Raw genomic sequence first — 20,461 nt, 5'->3', positions numbered from 1 at the left:
AAACCATCTATTTTCTTCCCAAATAAGTGTCACACCACTCAGAGGTGCCATGTTTTATTTAAAACATACTCTTACTCAGTAACCACTTTGTTCTAATTGGCAAGGCAAAGCCAGGTCCCTAAAGCACACAGCTCATTACATTCAGTTTGGATTACAAAAACACAGGATGAAACAAACTGCATCGAAATGTACAAATTAACAGCTCAGGAGTATGGGACAGGGAGGTGGAATTAGATTGTAATATGGAACAAAATCCACAGGGAGGCTGGGGAACAAATCACTAGTGTCTCTATAAACTATACAAGGTTTCCAAATGAGCAAACACACAAAGCAAAGGACAGGCTTTTCCATAACTCAACCAAACTGATAAATATGGATACAACAAAACAGGAGTTTTTTTCCATACTATTATGCACACATGTATGAGAGAACGCAAGTACCAACTGGAAGGTTTAACAAATGAAATCTGCAGGTTGCACAGTCTAAATATGAAATTCATCTTTGCTTTCACACTGACAATGTGCAAACAGCCTTGCAATTAAATCATACTTCCAAACATTTTCAAAAAAATCTTGAGAAGCTAAACACAGGAGACTAAATTAGAAATGGTGCTTCACTATGCAGCGCAGAGAGCAAGGTTAATGAGCTAAAAGTCATATGAACAAGAACAAGAAAGATGTTAAGAAATGAAGATCTCACCACCAAAACAGAAAATGTGTTAGACAAAAACACTCCCCCCACCACACATGCACACCTTTTCCTAAATTAGCTACTCTGTGAAGCTTTCAGCACTGTTTCTCTAATTATGACAGGATCTAGAGGCAAACTACAACTGAGCTAAAAGAAAAGAGCACAAGAAAAGAGAATACTCCTACACACAAATGCAAAACAATGTTACTGTTACATCCTCACAGTACAATCCCAACTAATCTATTTAGCTTTGGTTTTCACAGTGCAATCCCATCTAAGTCTACTACTTTCATTCCTAATAACATCAAACAGTGGAGATTAGATCAAGTTTAAACTCCCACAGATCAAATCTCAGTTGTTTAAAATTTATTTAATCTTGGGAACATGAGTTAACCCATCTGAGTCAAAGTTTCCTTATCTGTAAAATGGAGTTATAAAATCACCAACATTGTGAGGATCAAATGTGATAATATTGTATTAAAGGACATCATAATATAAAAGGGCTGCAGTAATCTTAGTTAAAATTGCAATTATTTCATTTCAGGATTTTACTGCCTTAAAAAGAAAAACACGTAATTGTCCATATCTTTCTTTTTTCACAAAAACTAATTCTTGTTCCATTACAAAAGTGCCTGTCTTTTGGCATTCTCCATTTAAGATTTTGTACCATTTTTCTTTTTCTTCAAATCAGAAGTCCTAAGGTATTTTTTCTTCTCTATCCCCAATATTTAGTTTAAAAGTAAATTAAGAAATGTAAAACAACCTTTGATAATAGTTAAGATTGTCACTCTTTCTTTCTTGCTGCTGCTTTTGCCATGTGATATGCAAGTTCTTGCTTGGCCTTCTGCCATCACTGGAAACTTCCAGAGACCTCCCCAGAAGCAGATGCCAGTACTATGCTATTAAACCTCTTTTCTTTATAAATTAAAAAAAAAATAGTTAAGACTGTTAACATGTAGTTAGATCTACTTTGCACTGCAAGAACCAGCTAAGCACTGAGGCTTTTAAATGGTATAAAATTTTATAGCATGAAAGATGATATTTTAGTCATACATTAACGGCCCAAAAATAATGTCCAATCTTTTTACTCATCATCCCTGCTGTGGACTAAGAATTAAGTACAAGGGGGTTATTATATCCAGGAAAAATGTCAAAAAGCAACCTCATCATAATCTTCTAATTCACACACAAAGGAAACAGCCAGAACAAGAATTACACTAAGTATCCGAAACTTGGTGGAGCCAAAGCCTCTGAAGCACAAAACAGTCTCCTGCTTTTCTGAGTCTATCTGAAAGTTACCCATATTCCTGACAAGTCTAAACGGGAACCCATAAACCTAAGCCTGGTCATTCTGATACAGTAGCCTGCACTAGTCTACTGAGGACACGAAACATAGGGAATATTAGCAATTAACTTCCCACTCCACTCCCCGAGACAAAGTCTTGCTGTGTCACCCAGGCTGGAGTGCAGTGGCATGATCTCAGCTCACTGCAACCTCCGCCTCCTGGGTTTAAGTGATTATCCTGCCTCAGTTTCCAGAATAGCTGGGATTACAGGCATGTGCCACCACTCCCAGCTAATTTTTTTATTTTTAGTAGAGACGGGGTTTCACCATGTTGGCCAGGCTGGTCTGTAACTCCTGACCTCGTGATCCGCCCACCTCAGCCTCCCAAAGTGTTGGGATTATAGGCAAGAGCCACCGTTCCCGGCCTTACTACTTTTCATGTCACAGAGGGTTGTCTAATTCCATGAAAAGAGGCCAACCATTTCCGACCCAAACAGTTCTCTAAACTAGAAGTCTCCAAGCTTTGATAAAGGTGTACCATCAGTATAAAACGTGAGTGCACATCTCTTCCATGTCTGTTTTAAAAGTAGTTACATATTCCTGTAGTGGACTGAATGATGCACCCTGTCCCTGTCCCCACCTCCCAAAATATGTCCACCCAGAATCTGTGAATGTAATAATTTTGGGGGAAAAAGCTTCTGCAGATGTAATTAAGTTAAGGATTTCCAGATCAGATAATCTGGGATAATCTGGCCAAGGACATTTATCCTTAGAAGAGACAGAAGAGGGAAAGACAGAGACTCACAGGGGAAAAGGCCATGTGGATGAAGCAGAGAATAGAGTGATATGTCTATCAGCAAAGGAATGCCAAGAACTACTGACAAGCCAGAAACAAGCAGCAGCATGGAATAAATTCTCCCTCAAAGGTTCTAGAGGAAACCAACCCTGCCATTACCTTGGTTTCAGACGTCTGACCTCCAGAACTGCGAGAGAATAAACTTCTGTTGTTTTAAACCACCAAGTGTATGGCAATTTGTTGTGGCAACCCTAGGAAACTAATATAGATACCAATGAGATTATGTATACAGGACAGAAATAAACACAAGTAGGAATTCTAACATTTTCTCTCTATGCCACAAAGGATAATCCTGTCTTACGAGACCACAGCTTTAGACCAACGTGTAGGAAGAAATAAAGCCAAGTGACAGACTATATTACCTTAAAAGACCTAGTAACTACTAAATTTCTTCCACTTTCCCTATCATACTCTAACACATGGTCACAATTTTCCCACTTGAGGCCCAAAAGAAGCCACCTCTCAGCTATTTCACAGCACTGAGCACTTTGTTTCCCGTTAGAAATGCAACAATTATTTTTGACATAATTTCCATAACATCATCTTTAACACACTGCTTCATATATCTTGACTAGCATAATAATTAACCACACAATTTAAGAATGCTTATTAGTAAGACATCAAACTGCTGTAGACTAAGACATCAGAAAAGGCTGCCACAGTCCAGCACTGCTAATCTGTTAAGGACCTGTTACCCGAGTCTTGCTCGCATTTCAGAGTGAGGCTACACCATAAAGAACAGAGTTTCTTACAGAAACATTATTTTAACATAATCAAGCGAGTGCTGAAGAAAAGGAGAGAGAGAAAACACAGGATTGCAACTGTGGTATAAAAATGGCCGCTGAAAACAAATGTCCCTCTACAGGGGACTAGATAAATGAATGAGGGCATATTATAATGAAGGTGACCAATTAATGTATCAAACAAATTGGTACACTTACAAGAGTACCAGTTTGGTACAAAGAGGTACTATTAACATTTTCACTAGCACAAAGTGCATAAACGGAGATTGTTCTAGGTAAATCTAGATATTAATTATAATGGAATATTATAGTTAAAATGAACAAGAACAACGTGTCAACATGATTAGTTTCTAAAAGCATTATTTAAAAGAATACAAGTTGTAGACTGACTAGTACAAAATACCATTTAAACATTTTAAAAACAGAATCATAATATTTATATAAATGCCCATTCATAATAAAAAGTATAAATACAAGGATAAGGAGAGCAGTTGTCTCTGAGACGGGAAGATGATGAATAGGATAAAAGAAAACTGTGACATTTTAGTGCCCTTTTTAATGTGATAAGGAAAAAGGCAAAACATTAACATTTGTTACTTCTGGGTGGGTTTGTGGATATTCTGAATGTCAGACACCCAACTATCCAACAGGTACCTACCAACAGACACATAATGGTTAAGTAGAGCCTGGTAAGTTGAGCTGTCCCCTTTTAATAAACACATGACCAAAATGTGTGTGTGTTACACTTGAGAAATCCCTCTTGGGTGTTCGGCTTTGAAGAAATCAAACAGTATACGAAAGCAACCAAGTCAGAAAGATGACAAAAACAGAAATACTCTATTCAAACACTGCTTTTTTTGCTTTTTTTTTTTTTTTTTTTTTTTTGAGACAGAGTCTCGCCCTGTCACTAGGCTGGAGTGCAGTGGCCCGATCTCGGCTCACTGCAACCTCTGACTCCCTGGTTCAAGCGATTCTCCTGCCTCAGCCTCCCAAGTAGCTGGAACTACAGGCACGTGCCACCACGCCTGGCTGACTTTTGTATTTTTAGTAGAGATGGGGGTTTCACCACGTTGGCCAGGATGGTCTCGATCTCCTGACCTCATGATCTACCTGCCTCAGCCTCCCAAAGTGTTAGGATTACAGGCATGAGCCACCGCACCTGGCCAACAGTTGCTTTCTTTTGGGAAAAGGTGAATTTGAAAAATCAAGGTATGACAAGCTTACAAATTCCACCATCCTGCAAAATTTTTGGTATTGATCCACATGGCCTTTTCCCCTGTGAGTCTCTGTCTTTCCCTCTTTTGTCTCTTCTAAGGATAAGTGTCCTTGGCCAGATTATCCCAGATTATCTGATCTGGAAATCCTTAACTTAATTACATCTGCAGAAGCTTTTTTCCCCAAAATTATCAATACCAAAATTGGTAATTTGTTTCTAAATTATCTGTGGAGTTCCTACATTTCTTAAAAGAAATATATATAAGAAGAGTATAAAATTTGTCAGACTCACTCTGTTCCTCTTACTGTGTGTCCGGAATTGGTGGGTTCTTGGTCTCACTGACTTCAAGAATGAAGCCACGGACCCTCGCAGTGTTACAGTTCTTAAAGATGGTGTGTCCGGAGTGTGTTCCTTCTGATGTTCCGACGTGTTCGGAGTTTCTTCCTTCTGGTGGGTTCGTGGTATTGCTGGCTTCAGGAGTGAAGCTGCAGACCTTCACAGTGAGTGTTACAGCTCTTAAGGCGGCGGGTCTGGAGTTGTTTGTTCCTCCCGACCGGAGCTGTTCCTACCTCCCAGTGGGTTCCTGGTCTCGCTGGCCTCAGGAGTGAAGCTGCAAACCTTGGTGGTGAGTGTTACAGCTCACGAAGGTGGTGCAGACCCAAAGAGTGAGCAGCAGCAAGATTTATTGCAAAGAGCCAAAGAACAAAGCTTCCACAGGTGGAAGGGGACCCGAGCGGGTTGCCGCTGCTGGTTCGGGTGGCCTACTTTTATTCCTTTGTCTGGCCCCACCCGCATCCTGCTGATTGCTCCATTTTACAGACAGCTGATTATTCCATTTTGACACAGCGCTGACTGGTGCCTTTACAAACCTTTAGCTAGACACAGAGTGCTGATTGGTATGTTTACAATCCTTTAGCTAGATAGAAAAGTTCTCTAAGTCCCCACCCGATTAGCTAGACACAGGGTGCTGATTGGTGCGTTTACAAACCTTTAGCTAGACACAGAGTGCTGATTGGTGCATTTACAATCCTTTAGCTAGACAGAAAAGTTCTCCAAGTCCCCACCCATCCCAGAAGCCCAGCTGGCTTCACCGCTCAACTGTAATGCCTCAAAATTCAGCTGTAACCTACAACTCTTCGCTTTTCAAAACTGACTAGAATCATACCACTTTTACTCTGGTATTCTAACAGGAAATGGGAAGCAGGAAAGCGATTAGTATGTAACTGCAACCACTACGTTGCAAGTTCGTAAGGAAATATTTTAATTTACTTGGTATGAAATGGGAATTTGTTATCCTCTTCTGGAACTATCATGAAACTCAAGTCACTTTCAAGAAAGATGTTAGCATTTTGAAATCTACGATTTCACCCTGTGCTCAGCATTGTTATATCACTCCCGTTGGATGTCAACATTTAGATTCCCAATGCTGCAGACTACAGCTAATTTTATTTTGCTCATTCCAGAAAGAAACAAACCACTTCTAGATTGTATAAATTCACTTCACGTTTTAAAAATCTGTAATTTGTGCAATTACATTAATACTTAAATCTGAAAATACAGAGAAAATTCAAATTTAAAGCTCCCCAATTACTCTTACTCTGAGACTACCACAATTAAATTTTTCATGTGGCATCTTCCAGCTTTATCTCATGCAACCATACACTTGTACATCATATGTGAACCACATATGATAGCAAATTTCTTAAAAGTTAGTCTTAAATGAAACTATGTTTATACCATGTCTATGGTTTATTAAAAATTAAGTATGTACACATTTAAAAGTCCATCAACCAAGTGGCATTTTGTATACTGTGAAACATGTATTGTTTGCCTTATGATAAGCATCTGTTATCAGTGCTACTCCAACAACTTTCCATTCCTTAAACATATCTTCTGACTCACTGCCTTATAAAGTATACAATGATCAATACGTTATAGCTACTTCTGGTCATCATACTCCTCTCTTCTCCCAAAACTAGTATTTCTAAGGGTTTGTGGGGCATAGAGATGATGTCACATTAATAGAGGGAGTTACTTCAGTCAGTTCTTTTAAAATTTCTGCCTTCCCCACTTGTGATCATCCTCTTTGATGCTTCTGTCATCCACACTTCTATTTAGGAGGTCAGCAAAACCATTCTGTGAAAAGCACTGCTTTAATGATAGCTGGCCTTCAGTATGCTAGAACAAGAGGTCATCATGAATTAGGTACTAACTATTCCTAAATATTAAACACTGGTCAACCAAATGCACAAATTCATAAATTGGATTTGCACTCAAATAAAAAAAATACCATAGGCAGTATCATTTCTGCTTTTGTAAGAGGCAGGAATATTCATTAGACTCATTAGACTCTATGCTTGACTTTTAATATGTATTTTAACACTGTAGTAGGCTATCGGGTGTAAGAGAGAGAGAGAGAGAATTTCTAAAGGAACTTAAAATTGTTTCAGCAGGCAGGATATTAACTAGTCATGCCACGCAAATGCAACTGGAGAAAGCAATAGTGTGTGGGTAAAAAATATAGAGGAGATAAGCAAATATTTTCTTTAGATACTTGAAAATGTCCTTCTAATATTTTTATAAAAGCAAAAGTGGCAAGGTTGTATAAAATGTAAATAGACAAAGATCACTAGAGACAGATAATTATAAACACAGAAAGTAAAACTGTAACAAGTCCAAAGAAACACAAGGACCATGGCTGAACTCTAACTTCATTTTTTTTTTTTTAACTTTGTATTCATTTAGGGGCACAAGACAGTTCCTTATGATTATTTGATGTGAACCACCTTATTATTCAAAGGCCTTATTATTCTGGCCTTCTCCCAAAACCATACTTTACTAAATTACAATGGGGTCTCCATGTGGGGACAAATATACAATCTAATACAGGCTGGGTACCCCTAATTCAAAATGCTTGAGACCAGAAGTGTTGGGATTTGTTTTTCTCAGATTTTGGAACATTTGCACTTTGGAGCATTTCAGATTTGGGATTTGGGGTTCTCAACCTGTATACATTTTGTCTCACTGCTACTTTCAAAGTCTTCACTATAAAGTTAACTTTTCATCAGTGAGGAAGCATTTCTTCATATCTATGACTATAGATACACAAGGTAAGAAACAGAATATACTCCTTTTTTTTTTTTTTTGAGATGGAGTCTCGCTCTGGCTGGAGTGCAGTGGCACAATCTCGGCTCACTGCAACCTCCGCCATCTGCGTTCAAGCGATTCTCCTGCCTCAGCCTCCCAAGTAGCTGGGATTACAGGCATGCGCCACCACACCCAGCTAAGTTTTGTGTTTTTTGTAGAGACAGGGTTTCACCATGTTGCCCAGGATGGTCTCGCTCTCCAGACCTCGTGATCCACCCACCCAAAGTGCTGGGATTATAGGCATGAGCCACTGTGCCCGGCCCGATACAGTCCTTTAACATGGCACAAATACTGTTAAAAGCTGAATAAAAATCCACCAATATTTCTTTTCTTTTAAAAACCTAAATATCTGACAAATTCCAAATTTTGAACACGTAAGAGCCGTCAGCTTCCCCGATTCTCCCAAGTCTTTCCCACCTATCCCCTAGTTTAGGCCCAAATGTAAAGGTCTAAAGCTTACACTATGATTACTTCCTTGCCCAAATAGCATAATGAATAGATTAAAATTAACAACAACAACAAAAATCTCTTTAATAAAAATCTAGCCAGGCTCCTCTGAGCCCTCTTCTGGACCAGGCCTCAACCTGGACCTTTAAAAACTACGGACTCTCAAAACAAATGATTTGGTCCACCCACTCCTTTCACATTAAAATACTTAAACACTAACATTTCTTTTTTTTTTTTTTTTTTTTAAATTTGAGACAGAGTCTCGCTCTGTTGCCAGGATGGAGTGCAGTGGCGCGATCTCGGCTCACTGCACCTCTGCCTCCCGGGTTCAAGCAATTCTCCTGCCTCAGCCTCTCGAGTAGCTGGGACTACAGGTGTGCGCCACCATGTCCGGCTAATTTTAAACACTAACATTTCTAACAGCTCAAGGTTACCTCCCTAGGATGACCCTAGCCTCCCTTAAAGTGTCTGCCTCTTAAAGCTCAAGGCTGCCAAAGAATCTACTGTTTGTTCTAGCCAGCATCTGAAGATAGGTCCTAACCATCCTCTTAGATCATTTACTAAAAAGGGTTTACAACTGTGAATCCTTCCTCTGTCCCTTTGAGCCGTACTCCTACAACTCAGGAGTGTCTTTTAAAGCCATTCCTTTAAAATGTAACCATCAGGAAAAATAGGGTATCTATTCTCCAGTCACAGTGGCAGCTAACAGGCACAGCTGGCCTAATCACCATATTTTACCAATCTTTTTAAGTTTTTCACTTCCTTGACTCTACAGATCCCCTGTTTATCCACCCCAAGTCCCCTGCCATTCTCCCTTTAAAACTCCCAGTCATCGCTGCAAATCGACATTGACCTCATTTCATACTGGACCCTCTTCCCTATTGCAAAAGTGTATTACTGACTAAAATCTGTCCTTAGAACTTTAGCTAGTATGCAGCTTTGTTTATCTTTGACAAAATGAAGAAGGAAAGTTAAACATATCCTGATTAGTAAAGACTTATTTATATAGGATCGCTAGATATAAAGTTCTTTTTTAAAAAAATAAAAACAAAAAAAACACCTAAAAGTTTCAACTTTGTGAAGGAGTCATAATTCTAGAAGTTAACCAATTACCACTCTGGGGCTAGAAAAGGACCTTGGCACATGTCAAGGCCAAGTCCTTCATTTTATAATGATGAATCCAAGGTCCAAAGAGATTACATGACTTACCCGAGGTGATTTCAATGAGGGATCTGCAGGAGTTTTTTTGTTTTTATAGAGACGGGGTCTCACCATGTTGCCCAGGCTGGTCTCAAACTCCTGGCCTCAAGCAATCCTCCTGTCTCTACCTCCCAAAGTGCTGGGATTATAGGCGTGAGCCACCATGGCGGCCTCTATGATGGATTTGCTGAGGGGCTAACTCAGCATGATTCTCTTCCTGACTCCAACATGAAAATATTCTGTTATATTCTCATTGATTAAGCAATATTAACCATTAATCATTCAAATCAAGATGAGCAATGAGTATCTACTACCCTATTAAAATACACGCATTTTTTACAGTTCTACTGTACACCAACAACAGTAAACCAAGGAAAGTTTGTTTGGTGCAAGTACACAGGAGATAGGATTTCATTCAAGGAAGACTGTTTCAACCATCCTAGGCAAATATATGAAGCACCTTGGTAAGGTGAAACTGCTTTCTCACATAAGCTAAGAAAACAAAACCCCATGCATAAATCCAAGGGAGGGTCAAATGATTTAGTCTTAAAAAAAACAAAAAAAAAAAAAAGAAAGAAAAATGAAAGTAAATGTAAAAACCCTTTTTCTGCACTTACCAGCAAAGCATTTGGAACAGAGATTCATAGTCTTGCTGGACCTGGGGCAAACAAAAAGAAAAGAAAGAAAGAAGAGCTAAAAACTCCATATCACTCTAATCAAAACATAAGATGTCCGAAATGTAGGCAAAGAACTTTCTGGCCACGCAACTGAACTAATAAACTGATAAATTAATAACAAGTCCCTAGCTAGCCACCACTCCCCCCTCAACAAAATAAAAATAAAAAAACAAAAATATAAAAATTTGTTTTTTATTTTTATTTTTTACCTGTAAGTTAGCCAATGCTTGCTTTTATTTATTGTGTATGTTAGCAGCTTATATAGCAACAAGTTCAGAAACATTCTAAAATGTCCAGAAGATGGTATGGGAGTCAATTTAAACCACATGATTACCACATTCCCTCTTTTCATACTGAAAAATATACGAAGTTATCACTATAAACAACAAAGACTTTGAAAACGGGTAAAACTTTCTCCTCATATACACAGTCATTTATCTCTATAACATTAGTTGAACTTTAATCTTCCCTATTTCAGATCCTAGTCACATTATGACCTTCTTGTTTAAAATTCTCTCTTCAGATACTCCAAATTATTTTTCATGTCCTTTCATCCATTAATAATAGCTACAATTCACTGAATACTAACTTGGATGGGCATTTCACATACATTATCTTATTAATCATCCCAACATCACTAACATGGGTATTACCATATTGTTTTGCTTCTAAAATGTACTTTTTTAAAAAATCACATTAGCATTTCTGTAACAAGGAAATACCTTAGAATTATTTACAAGTAATGAATAATTTAACCTGTTTATGCCAGAGGTTGGAATTTTTTGAATTTTTGCAATGAGACCAGGGCAATGACCTTGAGCAGGATATAAATAATTCCCACATGCTTAGTGTTCCAATAATGGAACACTATGTTACCCCCTCCTCTGCCAAGGTATTATTCAACTTGGTGGGGGGGCGATCTTAAAAATCAAAGACATACAGTCTCATCCCCACTACATAGGTGGGCAGCCTGTTCTAGGTCACAAAGCTAGGAACTACAGAAAAATATATGACCTTGGGTGTAAGCAAACTCCAAAGGCCAACCCAACATCCTTTGTTCACAACACAGCACCTGGCAGCATAGCACCCCAGGGATTACATGGTGGGCAATCAATAAATGACTTTTCTGGCCAGGCGCAGTGGCTCACACCTGTTATCCTAACACTACAGGAGGCCGAGGGGTGAGCGGAATGCCTGAGCTCAGGAGTTCGAGACCAGCCTGGGCAACATGACAAAATCCCATCTCTACTAAAGATAGAAAAAATCAGCTGGGAGAGGTAGCACATGTCTATAGCCCCAGCTACTTGGGAGGCTGAGACACGAGAATCGCTTGAACTAGGGACGCAGAGGTTGCAGTGAGCCGAGATCATACCACTGCACTCCAGCCTGGGCGACAGAGCAAGACTCTGTCTCCAAAAAATAATAATAATAATGACTTTTCCGTTACATTCATCTGACTGCTGTTTCCCTTCCTGATCCTATCTCAAGAGGACTCATTCTTACAGCTCTCCCTTCCAAAGACCTCCTGGAATGCTCTATGTTAGGCAAGCTGACCTATTTAAAACCTCATTCCTCAGCAATTCCATTTCCAATATTTGAGCCTTTGACCAGAACTGCCCCTAAAAATAGAATAAGCCAACCTTCTTTTGCCCTCTTTACTATGTTTTACAATTAAAGAAAGCCTCCCTCAGAAAGTATTCTCTGATGCTGACTGTTTGCGCATGTGCTGGAACTGAAGACCTAACAGTTAACTGCCACAAGATGGGGGAAAGGGAGTCATTATTTCTTTCCCAAAAAAGATGCTGTCAACAAGTAGATATTCCTTTAGAATCCTGCTTAATATAAACACAAGAGCAATGAGGAAAATTAAGTATCAATAAGTGAAAAAGATGAGTAAGTGGATAAAGAGATGTGTTAATGGTAGCATCTAACATTACATGCCCATAATGTGGCAGGCACAATACCAGATACCTTCAACCCCATTTTACCACTGAGGAAACAGAAGTCCCAAGAGGGTATGTAACTTGCCGAAGATTACAGAACTAGTAAGTGAATTAATCTGGTCTAACTCCAACACCTGTATTCTATTCATCATGCCAAACTTAGGCCTCTGCCCCAATACAGAAGCTGAGGGGTATATACCAGTCTAGAACTAGCACTCTGGTGGTTTGTGAGAATGTCTATGGAAATCAAGTCAGCTCCCTGAGAAAGTAAGCTTCTCATATGGAAGAAGCACAACTCCTGCCCTCCCTGACCCTCCAGGCACATGGAAAACAACCTAAAATTCCCAGTCATTTCAGTTCCAACACAACGAAGAATTGAGAATGAAGAAAATCCTACATGCCTGTTTTAACTAATTGAACTTGAACTAGGGGCGCCTCTCCATCCTAAAGAGACTCTCTAGTATGGATGCAGTATACACACATCTGTGGTTTGCAGAACATTCTCTATTGCCAGAATATTGTGATTGTCCCCTCCCCTCTCATCTCTACTCAACTTCTCTGAAGGGGCCAGAATTCCCCACCAAAGAAGCAGGTGCCCTTCTAATGTGGTCACTACCTCTTGTCCACGCAATGTCACAAAAAGCCAGATATAACTCATATAACCTCTGCTACTCCCAATTGTCCAGCAGGAATCATGGAAAGCCTTCAGAGAACAACCTGGCAACAAGTGTGCCAGTTTTAACATCTGAGTTTCAGAAACATGGTAAAAAAAAAATTTAAAAAAAATTGGCAAAATGGCATTTTTCTCAGAGTCCCTTGATCTCTCTTCAGATAGTCTATGTATTTAAAATGCCCACCATACCTATATATTACCTAAATGACATCCATTACACATTCTGGATAGAAATTTTTCAGCAACATGGTTGTCAATCAGGTTATAAAATAAATAATATAGCTACTGATATTATTACTCAAAATGGAGATGTTTTAAATCTAAAATAAACCAGATTTTGGCTATTGAGATAATGGTCACTTCTAAACAATGCCAGCTTGGATCACATGGGTCAAGAACACTGAATCCAAAGGAACTGACAGGGACTTCTGGGAACTTTGATCCTTTCTCATGTTGAACATGTGAAACTTGAAGCTAACCACAGGCATACAACTACTCACTACCTAAGAAAATGCATGTAATCAACTTGCATGGTCTTGGAACAGACAACAGAGCTCTGTTTGTGACAGTAAGCATGAAAGGTAAAGCTTCACTGCTCCACTGAAACTACTCTTATGGGGCTCTCCAATGGATACCACGTTTCTAAAACCAAGGGGTAGTAGGCTGAATAACGGCTACCCAAAGATATCGAGTCTTAATCCTGAAGTTACCTTACTTGGGAAGTGGAGGGTCCTTTCCAAATTAATTAATGATTTTGAGATGAGATTACCCTGGATTATCCAGGTGAACCCTAAATGACATCACAAGAGAGAGAGTCAAAGAACATTTTTATAAGGGAGTAGCAAAGGGAATTCAGAAAGACACCCAGAGTAAACAGCTACGTGAAGATGGAGGCAGAAGCTGGAGTAACAGGGTTACAAGCCCATGAATGCTGGGGCAGCCCCCAGAAGCTGGAAGAGGTGAGGAATGGATTCTCCCTCAGAGCCACCTTGGAAGGAAGGAAGCCCTCCCAGATCTTGGACTTCTAGCCTCCAGAACTTTGAGAAAATAAATTTCTATTATTCTAAGTCACCAACTTTGTGGTAATTTGTTACAATAGCCTCAGAAAACTAATATACAAGGGTATGTATTCGATCATAGCGTATTCCCTCTCAGTAGCATTCAGCCAGATCCATCCTTCTTTCCAGAACACTCTTCATGTCACTCAAATCCCTTCATGTCACTCAAATCCCAGATCAAACAACCCTCTTCCCCCACAACAGCTCCCATTTAGCCACCTTTGCTGCTGCTCCTTCCCTGCAAAGACCCTTAACTGGAGGTCCAGAAACTCAGTCTTCATTATCTCTACTTCTCATTTAGTAGTGACCTCCCACACTCTCGTGGTTTTAAAATACTGTATCTATACACAAAAGATGCACAAATGTTTACCTTCAATCCCAAATCTCTTTACCTTGCTCCAAACTCACATATCTAACTGCCTATTTGACATCTCAACATGTGACTCACACTTAGTATTTCAAATTAGAATTCTCAATATTTCCCACAATTTGCCTGACCCATCTTTTCCACTCTATAAATGGGAAACCTTCTTCCCAGTTGCTCAGATCAAAATTCTAGAAATCTTTTTTTTTTTTTTTTTTTTTGAGACAGAGTCTAGCTCTGTCGCCCAGGCTGGAGTGCAGCATGATTTCGGCTCACTGCAACCTCTGCCTCCTGGGTTCAAGCAATTCTTCAGCCTCAGCCTCCCGGATAGCTGGGATTACAGGCGCCTGCCACCACACCCGGCTAATTTTTGTATTTTTAGTAGAGGCAGGTTTTCACCATGTTGGCCAGGCTGCTCTCAAACTCCTGACCTCAGGTGATCTGCCTGCCTCGGCCTCCCAAAGTGCTGGGATTACAGGCATGAGCCACCGCACCCGGCAGAAACCATTTCTGATTACCATCCTTCCTGCAGTCTCACAGATACAACACTCAGCAAGATGCATTAGTTCTACTTACAAATAGACCTCAAATCTATGTATTCCTCTCCTTCCTCAATGGTTCCATGATAGCCACCATTAACACTCACCTAGGCCACTGTAAATAGCTTTTTATTGGTCTTCTCATTTCCACTCTTGACCCTATACAATTGATTTTTCCACGAAGCAGCCATGGTCATCTTTTAAAACAAGTTGGAGCATGTTATTTTCCTGCTTAACACTACCCAACAATTTGCTATTGAGTATAAAATCCAAACTTTTTACCTGGAGAAAGTTTAAAAACAAAACAAAACAAAAAGCCTGGAAATCTCCTTGTGATCTGACTCTGCCTACTTCCCCTCTTCCTCTCTTATCATTCTGCCCCCTCACTCACCACATTTCAACCACACTTGCCTTTTCTCTGTTCCCCAACTGTGCTGCAGGGCTCATGCCCATGTTGTTCTCTCTACCCCCAAATCACTGTAATGTTGTCTCTTCCTTGTTACTCATAATCTAGTTCAAACCTCCTCAGTTGCCTTCCCTTGACAACCCAATTTATTTTTTTATTTTTTGTTTTTTTGAGACTGGGTCTCGTTTTATTGCCCAGGCCAGAGCGCAGTGGCACAATCATAGCTCACTGCAGCCTTGACCTCCTAGGCTCAAGCCATCCTCCCGCTATAGCCTTCCAAGTAGATAAGACTCTAGGCACACATTAGTCCATTATTTTTTTAAAAGATGGGGTCTTGCTTTGCTGCCCAGGCTGATCTCAAACTCCTCAGCTCAAGTGATCCTTCCACCTCAGCCTCCCAAAGTGCTGGGATTACAGGTGTGAGCCACAACTCCTGTGGCCTGACTACCCAATTTAAATCAGTTCCTCTTCCTGTTTTCTTCTTTCACAACACATCATTCTTTGATAGCTCACCACATGCCTGTTCGCCTGCTATCTTTCACCACTAGAATGTAAGTGCCATAAGAGCAAAGACTCCTTTGGTCACTCTTGGTTGGTATTTAACAGATACCCAATAAATGCTTGTTATATGAAGAAATGAAATCTCTTTTGCAGGCCTGAACCATTAAAAACAAAACAAAAAACAAAAAAACACCTAAGTAGATATTTGAAATGTATTATGTAGAGGTCAAACACCAGCTAGAAGACAGGTTCTCCACAATTCCTGTGGCTGTCAGCCTGTCATCTTTCTGGAGCTCTGTCACAATGCATTACCTATGGCTGGTAGACAACGTCACCCTATGTATCTGGCCATGATCTGTCACTCAGGAGATAACAGGTGGCAAACACTTTTAAAAGTTTCTTTCTAATGAGATACAGTGAGAAATCTCCTTAATTTTTTTTCTTTTTCTAATAAATAATGTTTAATAGTATGTTCTGGTTTTGAAAATACATACCCCTTGAATAGAATGTAGAAAAAAACAAAAAAACAAACTCATTTATAATTCTCCAAAATAAGAAATACTTATCTTTTTAGATAGATATCCATAATTCAGAATTTATTATATTTACAGTATTGGTTGTTATGTGGTATGTTCATAGGTGTTCGTTTTATTATGCTTCATACCATATATACACATTACATACAGTCATGTACTGCATAATGATACTTTCATCAATGACAGATCACATACACAATGGAAGTTCCATAAGATTATAGTGTAGCCAAAAACGTCCTATCACCTAGTGGCATCATTGCTGTAGTGTTAGAGCAACACAGGAAACAAACGGACTGTGCTGCCAGTCATATAAAAGTCTAGCACATACAATTATGTAGAGTACATAATACTTGATAAAAAATGATAAACAACTATGTGATTGGTTTGTGTATTTACTATACTTTATATCATGATTTTAGACTGTAATTCTTCTGTTCACTAAAAACAGAAGAGGAAGAAGCAGTTGTTAATTGTAAAAGCAGCCTCAGGCAGCTCTTTCAGGAGGTATCCAGAAGAAGGCGTTGTTATCATGGAGATGACAGCTCCATACCAGTCACTACGCCTGAAGACCTTCCAGTGGGAAAAGATGTGGAAGCAGAAGACTGATGCTCCTGACTCTGTGCCGGCCTAGGCTAATTGTGTGCATGTCTGTATGTTGGGGCCTAATTAAAAAGCTTTAGAAGCAAAAAATAAAATATTGTTTAAATAAAGGTGCCAGGCCTGGTGGCATGCACCTGTTGTAGTCCCAGCTACTCAGGAGGCTGAGAAAGAAGGATCACTCGAGCCCAGGACTTTTCAGTCCAGCCTGGGCAACACAGTGAAACTCTGTCAAGCAATCAATAAAGAAAACTTACAGAATAAGGATATAATGAAAATATTTTTGTGTAACTATATGTTTGTGTTTTAAGCTAAGTGTGATTACAAAGGAGTCTTAAGTTTAAAATTTTTTTAAGTTTATAAGGTAAAAAAGTTATAGTAAGCTAAAGCTAATTTATTATTAAAGAAAATTTAAAAAATAAACTTAGGGTAGCCTAAGTGTACAGTGTGTGCAACATCTACAGTAACATAATGTCCTAGGACCCTCACATTCACTCACTACTCATTCACTGACTCACCCAGAGCAATTTCCAGTCTTGCAAGCTCCATTCATGGTAAGTGCCTGGGACAGGTGTACACTTTATCTTTCACGCCATATTTTTACCATACCTTTTCTATGTTTAGATACACAAATACAACTGCCTATAGTATTCAACAGGCCACACCATATAGTGTAGGTGTAGAGTAGGCTATACCACCTAGGTTTGTGTAAGGACACTCTATGATGTTCAACATTGTTTCCACAATGAAACCCACTAACAGCACTCTATGATGTTCACCACTGTTTCCACAATGAAACCGACTAACAGACTATGTCCTCATCATGAAGCAATGCATGACAATTTTCTTTTGTGTATATATAAAAATTTCATAAAGAAATGCATAATGAAAATCTACAGATACCATTTTTTCAATTTACATTTACATTTAATATTTATACTGCTTATTCTTCAAGAACATATTTGTTGCACTGTAACAATCCATTACATACTAATACTATAATTTAGTCACACCCTTACTACTGTTGGATGTATAATCATTTTTCCCCAATTTTTTCTATTATAAATATTTCTATAATGATCATTTTGGGACTTAAACCTTTAATCATAAATCTGTATCTGAATGGCTTTAACACTGATTGTGAGAAGGAGACCTTACTAGACAAAAAAGTATGATTTTGGTAAGTATTGCAAAATTACCTTCCAGGTAAGTTCTACATACTATTTTCAACACATCTTTGCCAACAATATTTTTTTTATTTTACTTTACTTTACTTTATTTTATTTTATTTTATATTTATTTATTTATTTATTTATTTATTTATTTATTTATTTATTTTTGAGACAAGGCCTGGCTCTATTGCCCAGGCTGGAGTGCAGTGGTGTGATCTCAGCTCACTGCAACCTCCGCCTTCTGGGCTCAAGCCATCCTCCCATCTCAGCCTCCTGAGTAACTGGGACTACAGGTGCATGCCACCACACCCAGCTAATGTGTGTGTGTGTGTGTGTTTGTGTGTGTTTGTAGAGATGGGGTTTTACCATGTTGCCAGGCAGGTCACTGACTAGTGAGCTCAAGCAATCCACCTGCCTCAGCCTCCCAAAGTGCTGGGATGACAGGTACGAGCCATTGTACCTGGCCAACACTGTTTGTACTTTTTAATTTTTACTTGATGGCAGAAATGATTATATTGTTAAATGTTTCTTCAAATTTTTTTTTCAATTTTGAAGGATATCAATGTTTTAATGACAAATAAATTAGCCTTCATGCTAATTCGTCTTGGGGAATTAAAGTAACAGTCCTAATTTCTGGGAATTCTAGAAACACCTTATTTATAGTATTTTCCTGACACATACACAAGACTCACAAGACTACTATCTCTCCCCACTCAGAGAAACACACACATGAAAAAAACTATTTTAATATAAATATGGAAATTTAAAAAAACCTCTGTCACCATATCAATGTTCCTCAACAACCTTTTTTTTTTTTTTTTTTTTACCCAACTGGAAGGAAAAACCTAGGGCACAAGAAAAATAAAGAAAAGTATAAAGAAAAATCAGTACCAGCACATAAGTATACCAAGCCCTTCCAGTCCTATGGTCCCTGAACTCCAGACTAAGACACGTATCATAAAACTAAAAAAATCTAGACTACAAAGAAAGTTCCTTCTTCAATGAAGGGAATCAATCTGCAAAAACTGTCACATTTCTAAAAACTAGTCTGTAAAAACACAATCTGCAAAAACTAGTCACATTTCTGAATTCAACCTCTTCTAATAGTCCAGACAAAGGAGGAAAGGGGAGGGAAGGGTAAGAGGACAAAGAGAAAGAGAAGGAGAAGGGGGCGAGGAGTGGGGTGGTAAAGGAAAAGAAGGAAAAAACAAACCACAATACTTACTACACACTAAATATCATCCTAGTTTTCTTAGAGGTAAAATTAGATTAAAGACTACTAACAATCTGCTTCCCGCCTCATACACATATAGCCAGAAAAACTAACTTCCTAAGGCAGCCAGGAAGCAGCCAACAGCTCTACTAAATCATCACTCTCTACTCACCCTAGGCAAACAAGAAAAAGACCAGTTCAAACAGATGACATTCTAGCTGGCAATGACAAAGGAGGCTTTCAATGGTGCAACCAGCCTGTCCAAACTGTTACACATCACTCTAAATCGTTCAGACCATGTCTGCAAATTTTCTTTTTAAGGAAATATTACAATGATGGAGCTGTTAATAAGGGTGTTAGTTTCTATAATGTAACAATATGGATCCTGCTCACTTTAAAAACTAATTTTAATGTAACAATTTAGATCCCAAGTGGGTTATTGTAATTAGCAGTGGTTTTAAGTTCAAGGACAGCAGAGCAAAATGCCTCGATTTTTGTGTGTTTCAAGTATTTGCACTAAAACTTATAGTGTATAGATGTAAAACTAGTCACATTATCATCTGTGGCCCTGTATATATTACTAAAAGTTTAGTCTGGCACCATCTAACAATTACAGACAAGATGAGGCATGGCCATCAATAAACTAGTCGAAGAAGAAGAAAAATTAAAATATACAAATGAAAGCCCCTGTAGAAAAGGAGAAAAAAATACAATGAAGTGAATTAAAATGCCAAATAATTTTTCCACATATGAGAAACTTAATGAGGCTATCAACTCTAACACACCCAATATATATCAATGATTGCAGCTGTCCCACTATATATCCCCAAATAAGGTTTTCTTCCCTAAAGTTATCTTTCAGAAAGAAGGAACTGCTTTACAATTAAATCTTTACTTTTGAGGCAGACACCAATTATTTTATAGTAAGTACTAACAAGGGCCAAAAAAAAAAAAAAGGCTTCAAAAACAACCTGGAAGTGAGAAAGAGAAATCTAAGCACGCAGTCATGCCCAGGGAAATGAATGGTGTTTGGGATTTCAAAAAAGGAATATAGAGTCACAGTCCCAGAGGCATCTCTCCAGTTAGAGTCTGTGAAAGGCTGAGACAGTGAAGTTCTCATCACTAGTCAGAGACACTAGTCAGACATACTGAGGTATGGAAGGATGTCAAGCCAACTCTAATATTGGATACTTTGTCA

The 20,461-nt window shown here is 38.8% G+C and overlaps 1 protein-coding gene across 2 annotated transcripts in view; it reads right to left on the bottom strand.

The window, feature by feature from the left end:
- ZFAND3 (zinc finger AN1-type containing 3) overlaps positions 1 to 20,461 on the bottom strand; it is a 339,860-nt gene that overhangs the window by 218,342 nt on the left and 101,057 nt on the right. For both annotated transcript variants that reach the window (XM_007972738.3, XM_038005641.2), the window contains exon 2: positions 10,202 to 10,242. In XM_007972738.3, coding sequence (XP_007970929.1) covers positions 10,202 to 10,242 — 41 coding nt within the window. The remainder of the gene's footprint in view (positions 1 to 10,201; positions 10,243 to 20,461) is intronic.

The sequence above is a fragment of the Chlorocebus sabaeus genome, chromosome 17, assembly GCF_047675955.1.
Source record: "Chlorocebus sabaeus isolate Y175 chromosome 17, mChlSab1.0.hap1, whole genome shotgun sequence".
NCBI classification, from domain to species: domain Eukaryota; kingdom Metazoa; phylum Chordata; class Mammalia; order Primates; family Cercopithecidae; genus Chlorocebus; species Chlorocebus sabaeus.
The sequence above is the reverse complement of the archived record's forward strand: the minus strand, read 5'-3'. Positions and strand labels throughout refer to the sequence as shown.